This window comes from Rhinopithecus roxellana, chromosome 13 (genome assembly GCF_007565055.1).
Source record: "Rhinopithecus roxellana isolate Shanxi Qingling chromosome 13, ASM756505v1, whole genome shotgun sequence".
NCBI lineage: Eukaryota > Metazoa > Chordata > Mammalia > Primates > Cercopithecidae > Rhinopithecus > Rhinopithecus roxellana.
The window spans coordinates 20,117,183-20,133,006 of record NC_044561.1 but is presented as its reverse complement, the minus strand read 5'-3'; the positions used below and the strand labels follow the sequence as shown (position 1 = coordinate 20,133,006).

Sequence of the window (15,824 nt, the reverse complement as noted above, 5' to 3'; positions counted from 1 at the left end):
AGATGCGAGTGCTTCCTAGTTATACATGGCGCCTGCTGAGAAGGCACTTCAGAGTCCAGGCACCCACCTTCCAGGCGCTTACTGTTCACTCCTCTAGCCTCATTTAGAGCTCGCATTAAGAGCACGGGATCTGGATCCATACTGTTTGGATTCAAATCCCAACTTCACCACTTGGCAGCTGTGTGTTCTGGGAAAATGACCCACCTTCTCTGTGCCTCCATTTTCTCACCTGTAAAACGGAGTCCCAGGCTAGTGGGAGGGTTTAAGGTGTAAGCCATGGAGATCCCTTTAGCGAACATCCAGACTGGCAATAAACTCAATAAATGGTGACTTATAATAAATCCTCGGAAGCATTCTAGGGAGTGGACACTATTGTGTTCCCCACTTTATCTATTACTTTTTTTTTTTTTTTTTAAGTGGAGACGAGGTCTCGCTATGTTGTCCAGGCTGTTCTCGAACCCTTGGACTCAAGCGATCTTCCTGCCTCCGACCTCCCAAAGTGCTGGGATCACAGACGTGAGCCAACGGGCCCAGTCTGTGTCCCTCCCCTCGTTTTTACAAATGAATAAAGAGCGGCTGGAGAAGCAGACTCTTGCCCGAGGTCACCAGCTTTGCAGTGTAGCATCCCCCGATTTGATCTCCTGTCTCTTTGGCTCCAAAACCTACACTCAGTCCTGGGGGCGGTTAGCGCCAACCGCTCAGAGAAAGCGTGACGAAAACCAATCTGTAAAACCCTAGCCTGGGAGAGGGGCTTCGGTGCGCGGGGGAATTTGCAGACGCTCCCTGCTGGCGGAGATTTCCTGACCTGTCCTTCGGCGCGGGACTTTCGGCGGGTCCCGGCCAGGCCGACCCGAGTGCCAGCGGCGGAGACTGCAGTGGAGCCAGTACAGGCTGCAGTGGCCTAGGCTGTGGCGGGAGAGTCATGTCAGAGCTGCAGCCGCGGGGCGCAGAGCGCGATCTCTACCGGGACACGTGGGTGCGATACCTGGGTGAGCGCGGGGCGACTGGCGCGGCGACCCCACCACCACTGGAAGCAGGGGTCGCCGGACGCCGGCCCGGGGACTAGAGGAGGCGGGAGGTTCTCAGTTCTCATTCTGCTTTTGGGCCGGAGACTGGCCTCAGACAGGGCTAGGGACTTGCCCAAGGTCACACTACCCTGGTGGGCCGCCCAGGGCGGAAGCTCGCATGGGGTGAGCGGGCTGCCAGCTCTGGCATGCGCTCTGGCTGGCTGTGGAGTTGAGATCTCCACGCCCATTTCGGTCCTGACACGCACTGACTCTGTCTGAACCTCAGTTTCCTCCTCGGCAAAAAACAAAAAACAAAACCAAAAACAAACCAGATGCACACGAGGGCCTCTGTCATTGGGGGGTGGTTGCGAGGGTGGAATGGGATAAAGCTCAGAAAGGCCTGGCACTTGGCGAGCGTCCAGTCAGTGGCGGTGCCCTCGATCACTCTGCCCCTCTGGGTGCCTGTCACCTCATTAGTGCAGTTACTCTTGGGACCAAGACCAGGAAATCTAACCAATAAGCAATGGTAATGGTGACTCTGTGCTCAGCCTGCCCTCAGTGGCCCGAGTCCGAGGTGGGCATCATGGCACCAGTTTACATCTTGGAAAGGCAGGCTCAGAGAGGTAAAGTCATTTGCCTAAGGTCACCCAGGGACTGCTTAGCTGGCTAGGATGAAAACCAGCCTGCTCCGGCGCCCCCTTGTGGAACAGTTCGTGAACCTAGGAATTAAATGTTCCCTCCCCCAGGCTATGCCAATGAGGTGGGCGAGGCTTTCCGCTCTCTTGTGCCAGCGGCGGTGGTGTGGCTGAGCTATGGCGTGGCCAGCTCCTACGTGCTGGCGGATGCCATTGACAAAGGCAAGAAGGCTGGAGAGGTGAGTGTTAGCCTATTTTCCATCTCCCCACCCCAGCTCTCTTCCTGTGTGGTTCAGTCCGCAGCCTTGCATGTGATAAAGTCCCTGTGGGACACTCCGGTCCCTACAACCTTGCCTAGTGCAGTCCACAGACAGTCCTGTTTGTAGGACAGTGTACCCCCGCCCCTACACTCACTCCCAGACCTGGATGTGGCAGACTGTACCCCACTCCTGGGTGTGGACAAGTCCACTGGCCACTTGTCCCCCCAGGTCTAGCCTCATGCCCCTTGTTGCAGGATTTCCTGCCTCTGCCCTAGCTGGATTAAGTGTCTCTACGCCCACCAGGTGCCGAGCTCCGAAGCAGGCCGCAGCGCCAGGGTGACCGTGGCTGTGGTGGACACCTTTGTATGGCAGGCTCTGGCCTCTGTGGCCATTCCGGGCTTCACCATCAACCGTGTGTGTGCCGCCTCTCTCTATGTCCTGGGCACTGCCACCCGCTGGCCCCTGGCTGTCCGCAAGTGGACCACCACTGCGCTTGGGCTGTTGACCATCCCCATCATTATCCACCCCATTGACAGGTGGGTGCCTTCCTGGCCTCAGGGATCATCCACTCTCCAGGTAGAGCTACACTCTGCGAAGTGTGGGTCATGCCCACTTTGCTGGAACAATAGCAGGGACAAGGCTGGCACTTGGCTCCTGGGGTAGAAAGGACAGCCTGTACCCTTGTCATATGGTCTGGCAGGCACTTTAGCAATAAAAGAAGAGGGGTGCCTTGAGGGTATGGGACACAGGACAAGTAAATTCCCAGAAAGAAAGCCTAGTGTTACAGAACAACCAGAGGGAGGCAGGAGCAGGTGCAACCTGGAGGGGATGCATTTTGGGAGGTATTGGTGACGGAAGCCTAACTCAAACTGAAAGTTTGAATAAAATGGAGTAAAAGTCCAGGTTTGTGTTGCATTTAGGCATGGCTGGATCTAGGTACCCAAATGATATCATTAAGGGTCTGCGTCTCCCCATCCTGCTGCCTTTCTCACCACCCCAGCCTGCTTCTTGCTGGCTTCACCTGCTTTCTCCTTGTGGGAGCAGAAATGGCCCTAGCAGCTCCCAACTTCTATCCCACCAGCTTAACCTCCCCCAGCAGAAGCTTTTAAATAGTAACAACAAAAATCCCAAGTAAGGGTGTCGGTGGTCCATTCTGGACTGCATGCCCACCCTATGAGCCAGTTTCCCTTTGTTGATTGGCCAGACTTGGGTCACATGCTTGGTCTTAGAACCAGAGATGGGCTTAACCCAACCAGACCAACGTAAGAATGAGAGGAGGAGTCTTTCTCCAGAAGAAGATAGCTGACCCTGAGGCCCTAAGCATGTCTTTTACCCAGTGCTTCAATTTCCTCCTGAATAAAGAAGAGGATGGCTTCTTTTCTGAGAATTTGAGTCTAGCTTCCCCAAGTAACCCAAGGTGGGAGGATCAGGATAAGGGTGGGTCTCTGCCTGTATGGCATTTGTATCCTGAATCTAAGCATCCCTTTCCCTAACCCTGGCCTTCTGCCTTCTGTTCCCTCATGAACACCCTTGGGCACCTGCTCACCACCCTCTCACTCCCTACAGGTCAGTGGATTTCCTCCTGGACTCCAGCCTGCGCAAGCTCTACCCATCAGTCGGGAAGCCCAGCTCCTCCTGATCACACGCTGGTACCTGGCCTGTGCATCAGCCTCCTCCTGCTTCATGTCACCCTCCCACTCCTGCCAGGGGATGTGGACGCCTGGTTCCCTGGGGTCCAAAGACCCTGGCACCTGAGTGGGTTTGAGCCGGACAGAAGCTTAGAGACAAAGACTTCAAGAAGCAGTGGCTGCAGAGTCACAGACGGGCAGGACCTGAACCCTGTCTGCTTCCCCTTAATCCATGAGGCTGAGTGGAAGTGGACCCTGGGTGGGCCCAGCCCTGTCTTTTTCAGGAAAATTACATCCTCCCATGGAGGATGAGAGACTGAGGCTCAGGGAGGGCAAGGAATAGGCCCAAGATCACTTGGCAAGCTGGGAACCCAGGACTTCCAGGAGCTTGACAAAGTCACCCCATGGTAGCACGGCTGAACAAGGAGCGGCAGACAACTCAGGGAGAAACTCAGGAGTGCAGTACCAGGGACACCTCAGGACAGATTCTCTGGCCAGGCCCTTCCCTGACCCAATAAATCCTGACAAGGCTGTTGTGTCTTCATGTCTGTTTGGGATGAGCAAGGATGTGGTGGTGGGGAGGAGGGATGGGGTAACAGCCTCCCCGCCCATCAGTGCTTCCCTGCAGGTGCCCGGTGTCCCACATTGGTGCTGCCAGCCTCCTTTGGGGTAGGCATTAGCCTTGACTTACTTTTAATAGAGATGGGGGTCTCCCTATGTTGCCCAGGCTGGCCTTGAATGCCTAGGCTCAAACAATCCTCCCACCTCAGTGTCCCAAACTGCTGGGATTATAGGAATGAGCCACTGCACTCAGCCTGGCATTGCCCTCTTGTTGCAAGCCTCCTAAAGCACCGACCCCTCTGGGAGGGGACCCTGTTAGGCAGATACCATCTGAGCCTGAAGGTGCCCAAGATGGTGGTGGCAGCCCCATATGAGGGTCACATGAGACCTCCTTATGAGGGGACTCAGCAGCCTGGAGAGAAGGAAGTGACCAGGGGGCTTCTTAGAATCAGAGAATGGCCTGTTTCCCTTGTGGCTTCCCCTGAGCTGCTGGGCTCGAGAGTGCTAAAGGGTTCCATTCCTCTGATCCTGGGCCAGCTCCCTCAACAGCTCAGAGAGAGAGAGAGGTGGGAGCACAGGGCCAAAGCAGACCTGGGCCCCTCAGCCCTGCCTCAAGCCCCAAATCAGCTCCTGCCAAGACCCTGGCCCCACCCCTCACAGCCCAGGTGCAGTTAGGTAGGCTGACCCTGCCCTGGTGGGACTTGCCTGCACCTGGGCTGGGACTTAAAGGGGCTGCAGGGCTGGGTGGGGGTGCTGCCAGCAAGACAGGATGGGGGCTCCGGGGTGGCGGTCCCTGTTGCTCTGGGAGTATCCATGGCTACAGGATGAGTGTGATGTGCGGTGAGCCTTTCTCTGCTACTCGTATCGTCCCACACTGGCAAGGTCCCCTTCCCAAGCCCCTATGGCCTCTGCCCAGTGACCTGCCGCTTCCTCCCAGTTCCCTTAAAGGTTCTAAGTCCCACCTCGTTCTCTAGCCCCCGACCCCCACCCCTCATTCCCTGTCTGAGCTGGCAGTCACATCCTTCTACAGTCCAACATTTTCCCAGCTCATCTCCCCCGGCAGTCACAGCCCCAGGCGGGGCACGTTCACACCTGCATCCCTGTGACATCTCCTGGCGTCTACCACCAATTCCTTGCTCACTCACTCTCCACCTTCCAGTCTGCAGGCTCTCCCTAAAGCTGGGAGCTGCCCAGGCCACATACAGGCTTTGTGCTCATGCACACAGCCTAAGCGCCCAGCCTTGTCCTCCCCATCACCTGCCCTCCTGTGCCTCTATGCCTTTCCTCACAACACACTGTTCCTCAGCTGCAAATCCTTTCCCTCTTGGCCAGCTAAGGGCATCCTTCCGAACCAGCTCCAGGGCCCCTTCTGTTGTTGCTGCTTACTATGCCCTACTGTGGGCCCCCTCTGCCCTTGACTGCCCCACTGGTGATGCCTTGTAAGGAACTACTGGGGTGCAGGTTTGCAGATGCCTGGCACATAGCAGGTGCTCACATAAGGGGCTTTCAGGCACTCACAGGCCAGGCTGATGGGGATGAGGTCGGTGGACATTCTGTCTGTAGGGGGAACACCACCATCCCTACAACCCCCCAACATTTTACCCTGCTCCATTATTATTATTATTATTATTATTTGAGACCGAGTCTGTCACCCAGGCTGAAGTGCAGTGGCACAAACTTGGCTCACTGCAACCTCCCCCTCCTGGGTTCAAGCAATTCTCCTGCCTCAGCATCCCGAGTATCCCATCTAGCTGGAACTAGAGGTGCATGCCACCGTGTCCAGCTAATTTTTGTATTTTTAGTACAGAAGGGATTTCACCATGTTGGCCAGGCGGCTCTTGAACTCCTGACCTCAAGTGATCTGCCCGCCTTAGCCTCCCACAGTGCTGGGATTGGAAGCGTGAGCCACTGTGCCCGGCTCCCTGCTCCATTCTGGAGATGCAGGGAATTAATTGAAGGCGGGGGATGCTGGGGAAGGTTTTGGGGCACCCTCTGCTGGCCATGTTCTCACTGAGTCTGGTTCTCCGCCTGAGCTAGCCTGGGCTGGACTCCCAGGAGACAGCCTCCTGCAGGAATGTAATGAGACAGACGTCCTCCTGGCAGTGAGGAAGGAACCCTAGGTGGATGCTTGCCACCTGTGCCTTGGCACCTACCTGCCCTCCCTGGTCCCTGTCATGCCTGGCTACGAGGTCTTCACTACCCCATTTAAAGCTAATGGCTTAATCCAACCGGTAAGGGGGCTGTTGGAGGCTCATGAGGACAAGGCTGCCAAGAGTCAGGGGGTACCCAGGAGATTCAGGGGAGCAGAGCTGGGGTGTCTGGGCTGGAGAGAAGAGTAGAATCAGATCATACTGATTTGCAAGTCACAGCCTCTCTGAGTGTGAGTCTTTCTCTCAAAGCTGCGGAGCGCTGTATCGCTGCAGAATTCAGTAGCTAAGGATTTGATGCAGATTTGCCATTTAGCATCTGTCTGTTTGCACATGCCCTTTACGTGCATTTGTTTCTTGCATCCTCAACAGCCTCGTGAGGAGATAAAACCATCATTCCCATTTCCCACATGAAGACACGGAGGCTCACAGAAGGGAACACCACACTGTCTACCACCAAATACATCGTTCTTCAAAGCAGAATTGGCTTTTTTTTTTCCCCTTGAGACAGGGTCTCGCTCTGTTGCCCAGGCTGGAGTACAGCAGTGCAATGATGACTTACTGTAGCCTTCACCTCTCAGGCTCAAGCGATTCTCCCATCTCAGCCTTCCAAGTAGCTGGGACCACAGGCATGCGCCTGGATAATTTTTTGATTATTATTATTATTATTATTTTGCAGAGACTAGATCTCGCTATGTTTCCTACGCTGGTCTCTAGCTCCTGGGCTCAAGTGATCCTCCCACCTGGGCTTTCCAAAGTGCTGGGATTACAGGTGTGAGCCACCGAGCCCTGCCAGAATAGGCATTTAAGCAAGGCCTAGCAGGAAATTGAGGCCCAGAGAGGGCAAGTGACTTCAAGACCACCCAGTGAGGTGGGGGCCCAAGCTGGGAGTTTACCTGTCCTGCCTTTTCCCACCATCCTAAGGAGCAAGTATCCTTGCAGATCTCAGGAAAGACAGTGGAATTGTTTGCTGACCTGGTCTATGTACCACCACCCAGAAGTTCAGAGCAGCCCTGCAATGCAGCCTCCCGCCATCGGGTCAGCTGTGTGGTCAAGGCGTGAGAACTGCCTAGCGCCCCTAAGCCTGCCTAGGGCTCTGCCACCTGGAGGTCTGCAGGAAGAGGGAATGGTAGACTGGGTGGGGGCTGCCCCTCCAGAAAGGGGGCACCAGGTGCTGACTTCCTGGCCCCCCTTTGGTGTGAGCCTGGGGCAGGGCTGGGAATGCTCTCCTGGGGGTTGGAATTTGGAATTCCTGGCCCTTTCCCTCCTGTTCTTCCTCCTGCATGGGCTGCCCTGGGGGCCTTGGCACAGGCCTTTAGTGTTTGTTTTCTGGGTCCCCTCACATGCCAGAGTTGCAATATCCCTCCCTTATTTCCTTGCCAGCCCAGGAGCTCCCATCTTTCCTCCCACCTCCTTGGTCACTGACTCTCTGGCGGGGTTTGGAGATCTGGACTTCAGTATGAGACTTTGGCCTGGTTCTTTGCTTCCTACAGGTGGGGGACATTGGCTGGGCTGAAGTAATGTCCCAAGAGTAAGGTCTCCTAGCTCAGGGACTCCTGTGCCTCCAGTTCTGGGCCAGGCTACCCCTGGAGAAATCAGGAAGTGAGGGAGGACCAGTAACAGAGTGTGAGGGCACTGGGCTTCAGGCCACCTGGCCCTAGCTTTTCCTGCTTCCCCTCTTGCTGTGTGGCCTCGGACAAACCCTTCAGCATCTCTGGGTCTCGTGTCGTTCCCATCTTGGTTTCATTCCAGCCCAGGGTGGGGCTATGCTGGAGGATCCAGACCCCACCAACGCCAGCACCGTTTTCCTGGGCTCTGCGCTCCACACGGAGTTTGCTGTGGTTGGCAGCTCCCATTAGCCCTTACAGGCGTATGTGGACGAGTGTGTGATCAACCTCGGCCAGGATATGGAAGTGGCCCCTGCACACTACAGCCTTGTCAGGAATCATAGGTACTGGACCTGGAGGAGAAGGATAGAGTAGGATGGGTACAATTCTTGAGTAGTCCTTTCTAGGCCAGGGGAGCAAGAACCCTTTACTGGCCCTTTCGCCTCTGGAGCCTCTGTTTGCCTTTCTGTGAAATGGAGATAGTGCCAGAATCTTTTTTTTTTTTTTTTTTTTTTTTTTTTTTTTTTTTTTTGAGACGGAGTCTCACTCTGTCGCCCAGGCTGGAGTGCAGTGGCCGGATCTCAGCTCATTGCAAGCTCCGCCTCCCGGGTTTATGCCATTCTCCTGCTTCAGCCTCCCGAGTAGCTGGGACTGTAGGTGCCCGCCACCACGCCCGGCTAGTTTTTTTGTATTTTTTTAGTAGAGACGGGGTTTCACCGTGTTAGCCAGGATGGTCTCGATCTCCTGACCTCGTGATCCACCCGTCTCGGCCTCCCAAAGTGCTGGGACTACAGGCTTGAGCCACCGCGCCCGGCCAAGATAGTGCCAGAATCTTCAAAGCCTACTGTGTAGATTGAATGGGGTGATGCTTAGCTCAGTGCTTGGCATGCAGAATTCTCAACGAATGATGGTGTATGGTGGTGTTGGGGCTAGGACCAGGCCCCAGTTCAGGGGTCTGGCCCTGCTGACCTTCCAACCTGGGCCTTCCAGGTGCCTGGTGAACGGCAAGAACGTCCACTCCTACTTCATGCCCCAAGAGGTCCCCAAGAGACTGGCGCTCTCCTTCCAGGCCTTAAGCTTTACTGATACTCCTGATGATGTGAGTGGAAACAGATGACTCCCCTCCCCACTCTGCCACCCCCTAACTTCCAAAGATTCCTCAGCTTGGGTCTCTGTTTCTACAGGTATATTTGTCCACTGCAAGCTGCTGCTCTGGAATCTAAAGGTCCTATCTGATGCTACCAAGAAGGCTTGTTCCTTCCACAGGGGCACAAACAGGTGAGTCATGTTCACCAAAGGTGTACTGCATGCCCTACTCTGTAACTGGCATTTGATGTACATGACCTCACTTAATTGTATGGGGGGTGAGGAAACTGAAGCTGAAAATAGCTCAGATTGAATTTCTTTTTTTTTTTTTTTTTTTGAGACCAAGTCTCGCTGTGTCGCCCAGGCTGGAGTGCAGTGGCGCGATCTTGGCTCACTCACTTCAAGCTCCACCTCCCTGGTTCACACCATTCTCCTGCCTCAGCCTCCCGAGTAGCTGGGACTACAGGTGCCAGCCACCAAGCCCAGCTAATTTTTTTTTTTATTTTTAGTAGAGACAGGGTTTCATCGTGTTAGCCAGGATGGTCTTGATCTCCTGATCTCGTGATCCACCTGCCTTGGCCTCCCAAAGTGCTGGGATTACAGGCATGAGCCACTATGCCTGGCCAGATTGAATTTCTGCAATAGTTCCCCATGCTTGTTTGGGGCAGCCCAACTGCCTTGGCCTAGAGTTGGCAGTGTGAGGTATACTGGGAATGGAGACTTTGGACTGTGACCTAGACCCAGGTTCAAATCCCAGCTCCAGCTCTTGCTGGCTGTGACATCATGGGCAAGTCACTGACCTTTTGTTAGCCTCTGTTTCTTTGCTTGTTAAATGCAGGTCTGGTCCATGCCACCCCCAGTTTCCATCTCTGGTGCACTGACCACCCCCATCCCTTCTAGGTAGGAACTTCTGGATGCCGCCCTGGGAGTATGTGTAACGGTTGTGAGGTTACCTGCCTGGCCCCCTGGTTACCCTATCAAAGGTCCTTGGCAGGTAGGAGGCCCCAGATTTGGGTGTGGAGGGTGGAGGTAGGCTCTGAGGCAAGGGAGGCAGCTAGCCCAGGGAACCAGTCACAGCCTTGCATGAACAGGCTTATAGAAGGCATCATCTTGCTACTAAAGGCCTCTGAGGAAACTGACACTGGCCTGGGCCACAAAGACCCACTCGAGGTGCCCATTGATCAGAACCAAGGAGGGTCCTGGCTTCTGGACCCTGTCTGGAGAGGCTCCTACTGTGTGGGACCTTGGGCAATCCTTTCCGTTTCTGGGCCTTGGTTTCCCCAAGTGCAAAATGAGAGCATTAGATTGGTCTGCCACTTTTGAGGCTTTCATCTAATCTTTATTAAACAGATATCTGGAGACCCCTTCAACTCCACCCACATAACCCTTGATATATGCCCTTCTGAGAGTTTCACAGAGGAGAGAGAAAGCTTGTAGTCACTCACACCATAGTATAAACAACATGTTATCTTTTCTCTCCTTGGGAAAAAAATAGCTTCATATTCTCTCAACTTTCAGCATCAGTAAGCAAATAGTAGAAGGTCAGAAGTTTACAGCTGTGTATGCTGGGGTTGTGAGGGCATGTTGTGTTTTGGCTTAAAACTGTCTTTGATGTCTTTGGCTTCCACATTCCAATCAGGGCCCTGAGAAGACTTCCAATCAGGCCCCTAAGAAGGCTTCCAATCAGGTGACAGAGAAGGCTGACTTGTCCTCTGAGTTGAGTCAGGTTTCTGACTCTAGGGGGCCTGGAGATGAGTGAGGGAGGCCTCTCCTGTAGCCTGGGCTCTTCTCCAGGTCCCCTTCACAGTGAGAGACACTGGGGCCCCACATCCAGTGGTCTTTGGCTGTCCCTGTAGAACCAGGCTCTGGCTTCCTCCTTCTCCCCTCCCCCTCCTCTCTGGGCCCCCATTTGTGGCCTGCCAGGGCAGAGCCTGAAACCTCAGGCAATCTGCTATAAGCTTGCTTACCTCATGACCTTGGAAGCCACTTACCCCTTTAAGCCTCCTTATCCAGAAGAACAGTAACTGCTGCCCACTGGATATTGTTAATAAATGCTGCCTTTGTTGCCTATCTGCCAAGGGAGGGGCCAGGGCTTCCATTTTTCTGTTTAATCCTCCCAAGAATCCTCCCAATAATCCCATGCAGTAGACACAATCAGGTCCCATTCTATAGATGGGGAAACTGAGGCTTGAGGTCACATAGGCACCAGTTGAGGCCGGAATCCCTGCACCCTCTCCCATGTGAACAACATGGTTCTGGGTAATAGGGGCTGTCATCCAGTCTCCTCCCTGCCCCTGCTGGTACACTTCCTGCCTCTGCTGGTGCACTTTCTGCCCCCACTGATGCACTTCCTGCCTCTGCTGGTGCACTTCCTGGCTCTGCTGGCGCACTTCCTGCCTCTGCTGGTATATTTCCTGCCCCTGCTGGTGCACTTCCTGCCGCCGCTGGTGCACTTCTTGCCTTTCCAGGCCCTAACTAGCCTCTCCCTCTTATATATGGAAGTCTTCCCAGCTCACTGACACTCGTAACAGGGACTCTGCTCTTGGTGTTGCTGTCTGCCCTGGGGATGGACATCTGTGTCTTCCTTTACTACCGCTGGCTCAGGACCCAGAGCTTTGAAGCATGTCCAGATGCAGGTCCGGGCAGCGGAGTCTAAGGAGCCCCCACACCCACCAGCGTTTTCCAATAGAGATGTTCACCAATGAGTTTAGCTCTCTGGTTTTCCTGAGGAAGGGCTGGGAACATGAGGTCCCCAGAACAGGGGCCACTGTTAGGGGATACTGTCTTAGGTATGGCAGGACTCAGGCAGGGGTGGGGAGGGGTGGAAAGAAGTGCATTTTTCCTCCAAAGCTGTGGCTGCCTTGGGTAGGCTGGGCTCAGAGCACTCCTGCCTTTGCCCCTTAATGTTTGAGAAGCGAGTAGCCCCCTAGGGCAGAGGTTGAGCCTCTTGAGGAGGACCCATTGGAGGTTTACTTTGCACATCCTCTTGCCTATAGACCAGTGAGTGGCATGTCACAGCTGGCTGGTAGGGATCACAGCCAACTGTTAGCTTTTCAGGAATTTTATGAGCTCATTGTTAGACACAGCCATTATTAAAAATTAAATAATGTAGGCTGGGTGTGGTGGCTCATGCCTGTAGTTCTAACACTTTGGGAGGCCAAGGCAGGTGATCTGCTTAAGCCCAGGAGTTCGAGACCAGTCTGGGCAACATAGTGAAACCCTGTCTCTACAAAAAATATAAAAATTAGCTGGGTGTGGCGGTGCATGCCTGTAGTCCCAGCTACTCAGGAGGTTGAGATGGGAGGATTGCTTATGCCTGGGAGTTTGAGGCTGCAGTGAGCCGTAGTCATGCCACTGCATTCCAGCATGGGCAGCAGAGTGAGACCCTGTCTCAAAAATAAATAAATAAATAAATAAATAAATAAATAAATAAAATAAACAAACAATATGAAAAGATCAAATGATACAAACTTAGATTTAAATACATTGTACTAATAAACAAAGTAAATGCTCAAAACGTATTGCCTCATAATTGTTTTATCACACTTTACTATCATCTATGCTCTTGGGAGCTTATTTACATCTATTCTGTTTGGCGGAAAGACCACATTATCGTGTGCCACTGTGTATCACTTTATGTGGAAAGCCTGAAATAAGCCATGATCGACACAGTCATACCATGGAAACTGACAAGGCAGGGTCTCCCTACCCTGGGAAAGCCTGTGGTTTACCACCATTCTTCTGACTCTCTTGCTAACCCAGGGGGTAGGTAGTGTGAACCAAAAGTATCTGAGACAGGTCTTAATCAATTTAGAAAGTTTATTTTTCCAAGGTTAAGGACGCACCCATGACAGCCTCATCCTGATGCCATGTGCCCCAGGTGGTTGGGGCACAGCTTGGTTTTAAGCATTTTAGGGAGACATGAGACATCGATCAATGTGTGTAAAATGTACATGGATTTGGTCTGGAAAGGCAGGGCAATTTGAAGTGGGGTGGAGGCTTCCAGGTCATAGGTAGATAAGAGATAAAAGGTTTCGTTCTTTTGGGTGCTTATCAGCCTGTCACTGAATACACAATTTACATGTGAGCCGGGGTTAAAGGAATAGTCACTTATGCTTTAGTTTGGTTCAGTGAAGCTGCATTTTTACCTAAACAATAGGGCAGAGGAAGCAATCAGATATGCATTTGTCTCAGGTGAGCAGAGGGATGACTTTGAGTTCTGTCCTTTGTCCCGCACAAGGAATTTCCTTGTGGGCAAAATGTGCGTGAGGGACGTAGCTTTTTAATCTTTGTAACTATCTTATTTAGGAATAAAATGGAGGTAGGTTTGCCTGACGCAGTTCCTGGCTTGTCTTTTCCCTTTGGCTTAGTGATTTTGGGGTCCCCAGATTTATTTTCCTTTCACAGTGGATAACACTGCTCCCCATTCCAGACTTACATTCTAAGGATCAGAGAGGGCAAGTGACCTGGCAAAGGCTTCCCAGCATATATGGTCACAGGTAAGACTCAAGCCTGGTCTATTATTCCCTCCCCAAAACTGCCTGATAGGGAGAAGGGAAAGCCAGCCTCAGCTATGTCTCCTGGCTATCTGGAGCTGTCCCTCCAGATTTCTTTCTACCTCTCTGGCTGTCACCCCAGTGCTAAAAGCTTGGGCTCAGGCCCTCCTCTCTCTGCCCTGGCTGCTCCCGCTCATTCTTGTGGCTTCTGTCCCCAGTACTCTGGCACCACATCTCCTATTTATCTCCTCTAGACATATATCATGGTAGCAGCCTCTAGCTTGTTCCTCTCCAAATGTTCTCTCTGGCCAGCCACTTCTTAAAATGTTCAGAACAGAGTCCAGACCCTCATAGTGGTTCTCATGTCCCTTGGTGATCTGGATAACACCCCTATCATACACACCCTTCTCACTGCCCCACCCCAAATCTTCATTTCAGCCATTCTGTTCTTTTTGGGTCCTTAGATCTGGTGTTTCTCCTGCCCAGGCTTTCTCATATACTGTTCCCTCCTATTGGGAAACTCCCTTCCATGCCTTTCCCCCAGCCTGTCCTGCAGGTCCACCAGCCCTACCCTGATTACAGCCTCCTCCTGCCTCAGTTCCCGCTCCCCAACCCAAGGTGACCTCTGACCCCCTCTAACTGGCTTGGGAAGCTCCTCTTGTAACCACCCAGTGGGTTATCAAGGCAGGGGAATTGCAGTGGAGAAAGAGTTTACGCAGAACTGACTGAACAGGAGACCGGAGTTGTTTTTTTGTTTGTTGGTTTTTGTTTTTCTTTTGAGATGAAGTCTTGCTCTGTCGCGCAGGCTGGAGTGCAGTGCCGTGATCTCAGCTCACTGCAACCTCCTCCTCCCAGGTTCAACCCATTCTCTTGTCTCAAGGAGACGAGTAGCTGGGACTACAGGCATGCGCCACCACGCCTGGCTAATTTTTGTATTTTTAGTAGAAATGGGGTTTTACCATGTTGGCTAGGCTGGTCTTGAACTCCTGACCTCAGGTAATCAACCCGCCTTGCCCTCCCAAAGTGCTGGGATTACAAGCAGGAGCCACTGAGACTGGAGTTTTTTTATTATTCAAATTAGTCTCTTGGAGCATTTAGGGGCGAGGGTTTTTCAAATGTAGTTTAGAGGAAGGGTGGTGGGGGCGGCTAGGGAACGGGGCCTGCTGCTGACTGGTTGAGGCTGCAATGATTAGGGTGTGGGAAATGATCCTGCATGCTGAGTCACTTCTGGGTGAGGCCGCAGAGCAGTTGGCAGGTCCAGGTGGAACCATAGGTGTCAGACATACAAAAAACCTGAAAAGATACCTCAAAAAAGGCCGGGCACAGTGGCTCACACCTGTAATCCCAGCACTTTGGGAAGCTGAGGTGGGTGGATCACCTGAGGTCAGGAGTTTGAGACCAGCCTGGCCAACATGATGAAACTCCTGTCTCTACTAAAAATACAAAAACTAGCTGGACGTGGTGATGGGCGCCTGTAATCCCAGCTACTCGGGAGGCTGAGGCAGGACAACTGCTTGAACCCAGGAGGCAGAGGTTGCAGTGAGCCGAGATCATGCCATTGAACTCCAGCCTGAGTGACAAGAGAGAAACTCCATCTAAAAAAAAAAGGTATCTCAAAAGGCCAATCTTCATGAAGAGCCAGGGGTTCCACAGGCGAATGGAGCCCCAGCAGCCCCCTCAGCCCTGCGTGCCCATGTACTGGTCTTCTCCCTGGCTCTATACTTAGTGTTCAAGGGGTTGCAGCAAGACGGGGCTTGAGCCACAGAGCTGCGCCTGGCTTTGCTGCTCCACAAGGGCACTGTGGCTGTCAGCCTGTCGCTGCAGCTGCTGCAGAGCCACTTGGGGTTACAGGTGGTGGCTGGCTGTGGGATCCACTTCTCACACATGACACTTCTAGGCATCCGGATGGGTGCGGCTCTAGCAGTCAGCAGGGCCTCTGCACCAGCTGGCCCAGTCTGTGCTAGAGGGCATGGCGGCTGGCACCTTCCTCTATATCACCTTTCTGGAAATCCTGCCCAGGAGCTGGCGACTTCTGAGCAAAGGATCCTCAAAGTCATTCTGCTCCTAGCAGGCTGTGCCCTGCTCACTGGCCTGCTCTTCATCCAAATCTAAGGGGCTTTGAAAGAGAGGCCCTTGCCTCTCCCTCCCTGCCCCAGTGTGTGGGGAAAAGGAAGGAATGGGAAGGGAGGTTCTAAGGACCAAAGCTTTCTTTAGGAGCTAAGGATGGAGCCTTTGGGACTATCTGATCCATGAGAGGGAAGTGGGCAGGCAAGAGAGACTGGTCCCAGCCCTAAGAAACAAGAGATGGTTTAGTCACTAGAGACATGACTGGGGACATTAGTGTTACTAGAAAGGGGTCCCAATCCAGACCCCAAGAGAGGGTTCTTCGCTCTTACA

The 15,824-nt window shown here is 53.2% G+C and overlaps 1 protein-coding gene and 1 pseudogene across 2 annotated transcripts; both read left to right on the top strand.

The window, feature by feature from the left end:
* The first annotated feature begins 501 nt into the window (after positions 1-501).
* MTFP1 (mitochondrial fission process 1) lies at positions 502-4,060 on the top strand. Of its 2 annotated transcripts, XM_030914729.1 has the most exons (4): positions 502-989; positions 1,754-1,881; positions 2,206-2,438; positions 3,469-4,060. In XM_030914729.1, the coding sequence occupies exons 1-4, from the start codon at positions 923-925 to the stop codon at positions 3,539-3,541; spliced, it is 501 nt and encodes a 166-aa protein (XP_030770589.1). In that variant the 5' UTR covers positions 502-922; the 3' UTR covers positions 3,542-4,060. The 2 variants fall into 2 exon arrangements, with proteins under 2 accessions (XP_030770589.1, XP_030770590.1); XM_030914730.1 differs by lacking the exon at positions 2,206-2,438.
* Positions 4,061-4,860: 800 nt separating this feature from the next.
* Positions 4,861-15,539, top strand: LOC104659530 (annotated as a pseudogene).
* The last annotated feature ends 285 nt before the right edge of the window (positions 15,540-15,824 follow it).

Bases quoted from the DNA above. Each gene is read 5' to 3' on its own strand.
- MTFP1 (XM_030914729.1), top strand. From the start codon at position 923: ATGTCAGAGCTGCAGCCGCGGGGCGCAGAGCGCGATCTCTACCGGGAC. The intron at 990-1,753 runs GTGAGCGCGGGG...TCCCTCCCCCAG, and splicing joins CACGTGGGTGCGATACCTGG to GCTATGCCAATGAGGTGGGC. The intron at 1,882-2,205 runs GTGAGTGTTAGC...TACGCCCACCAG, and splicing joins AAGGCAAGAAGGCTGGAGAG to GTGCCGAGCTCCGAAGCAGG.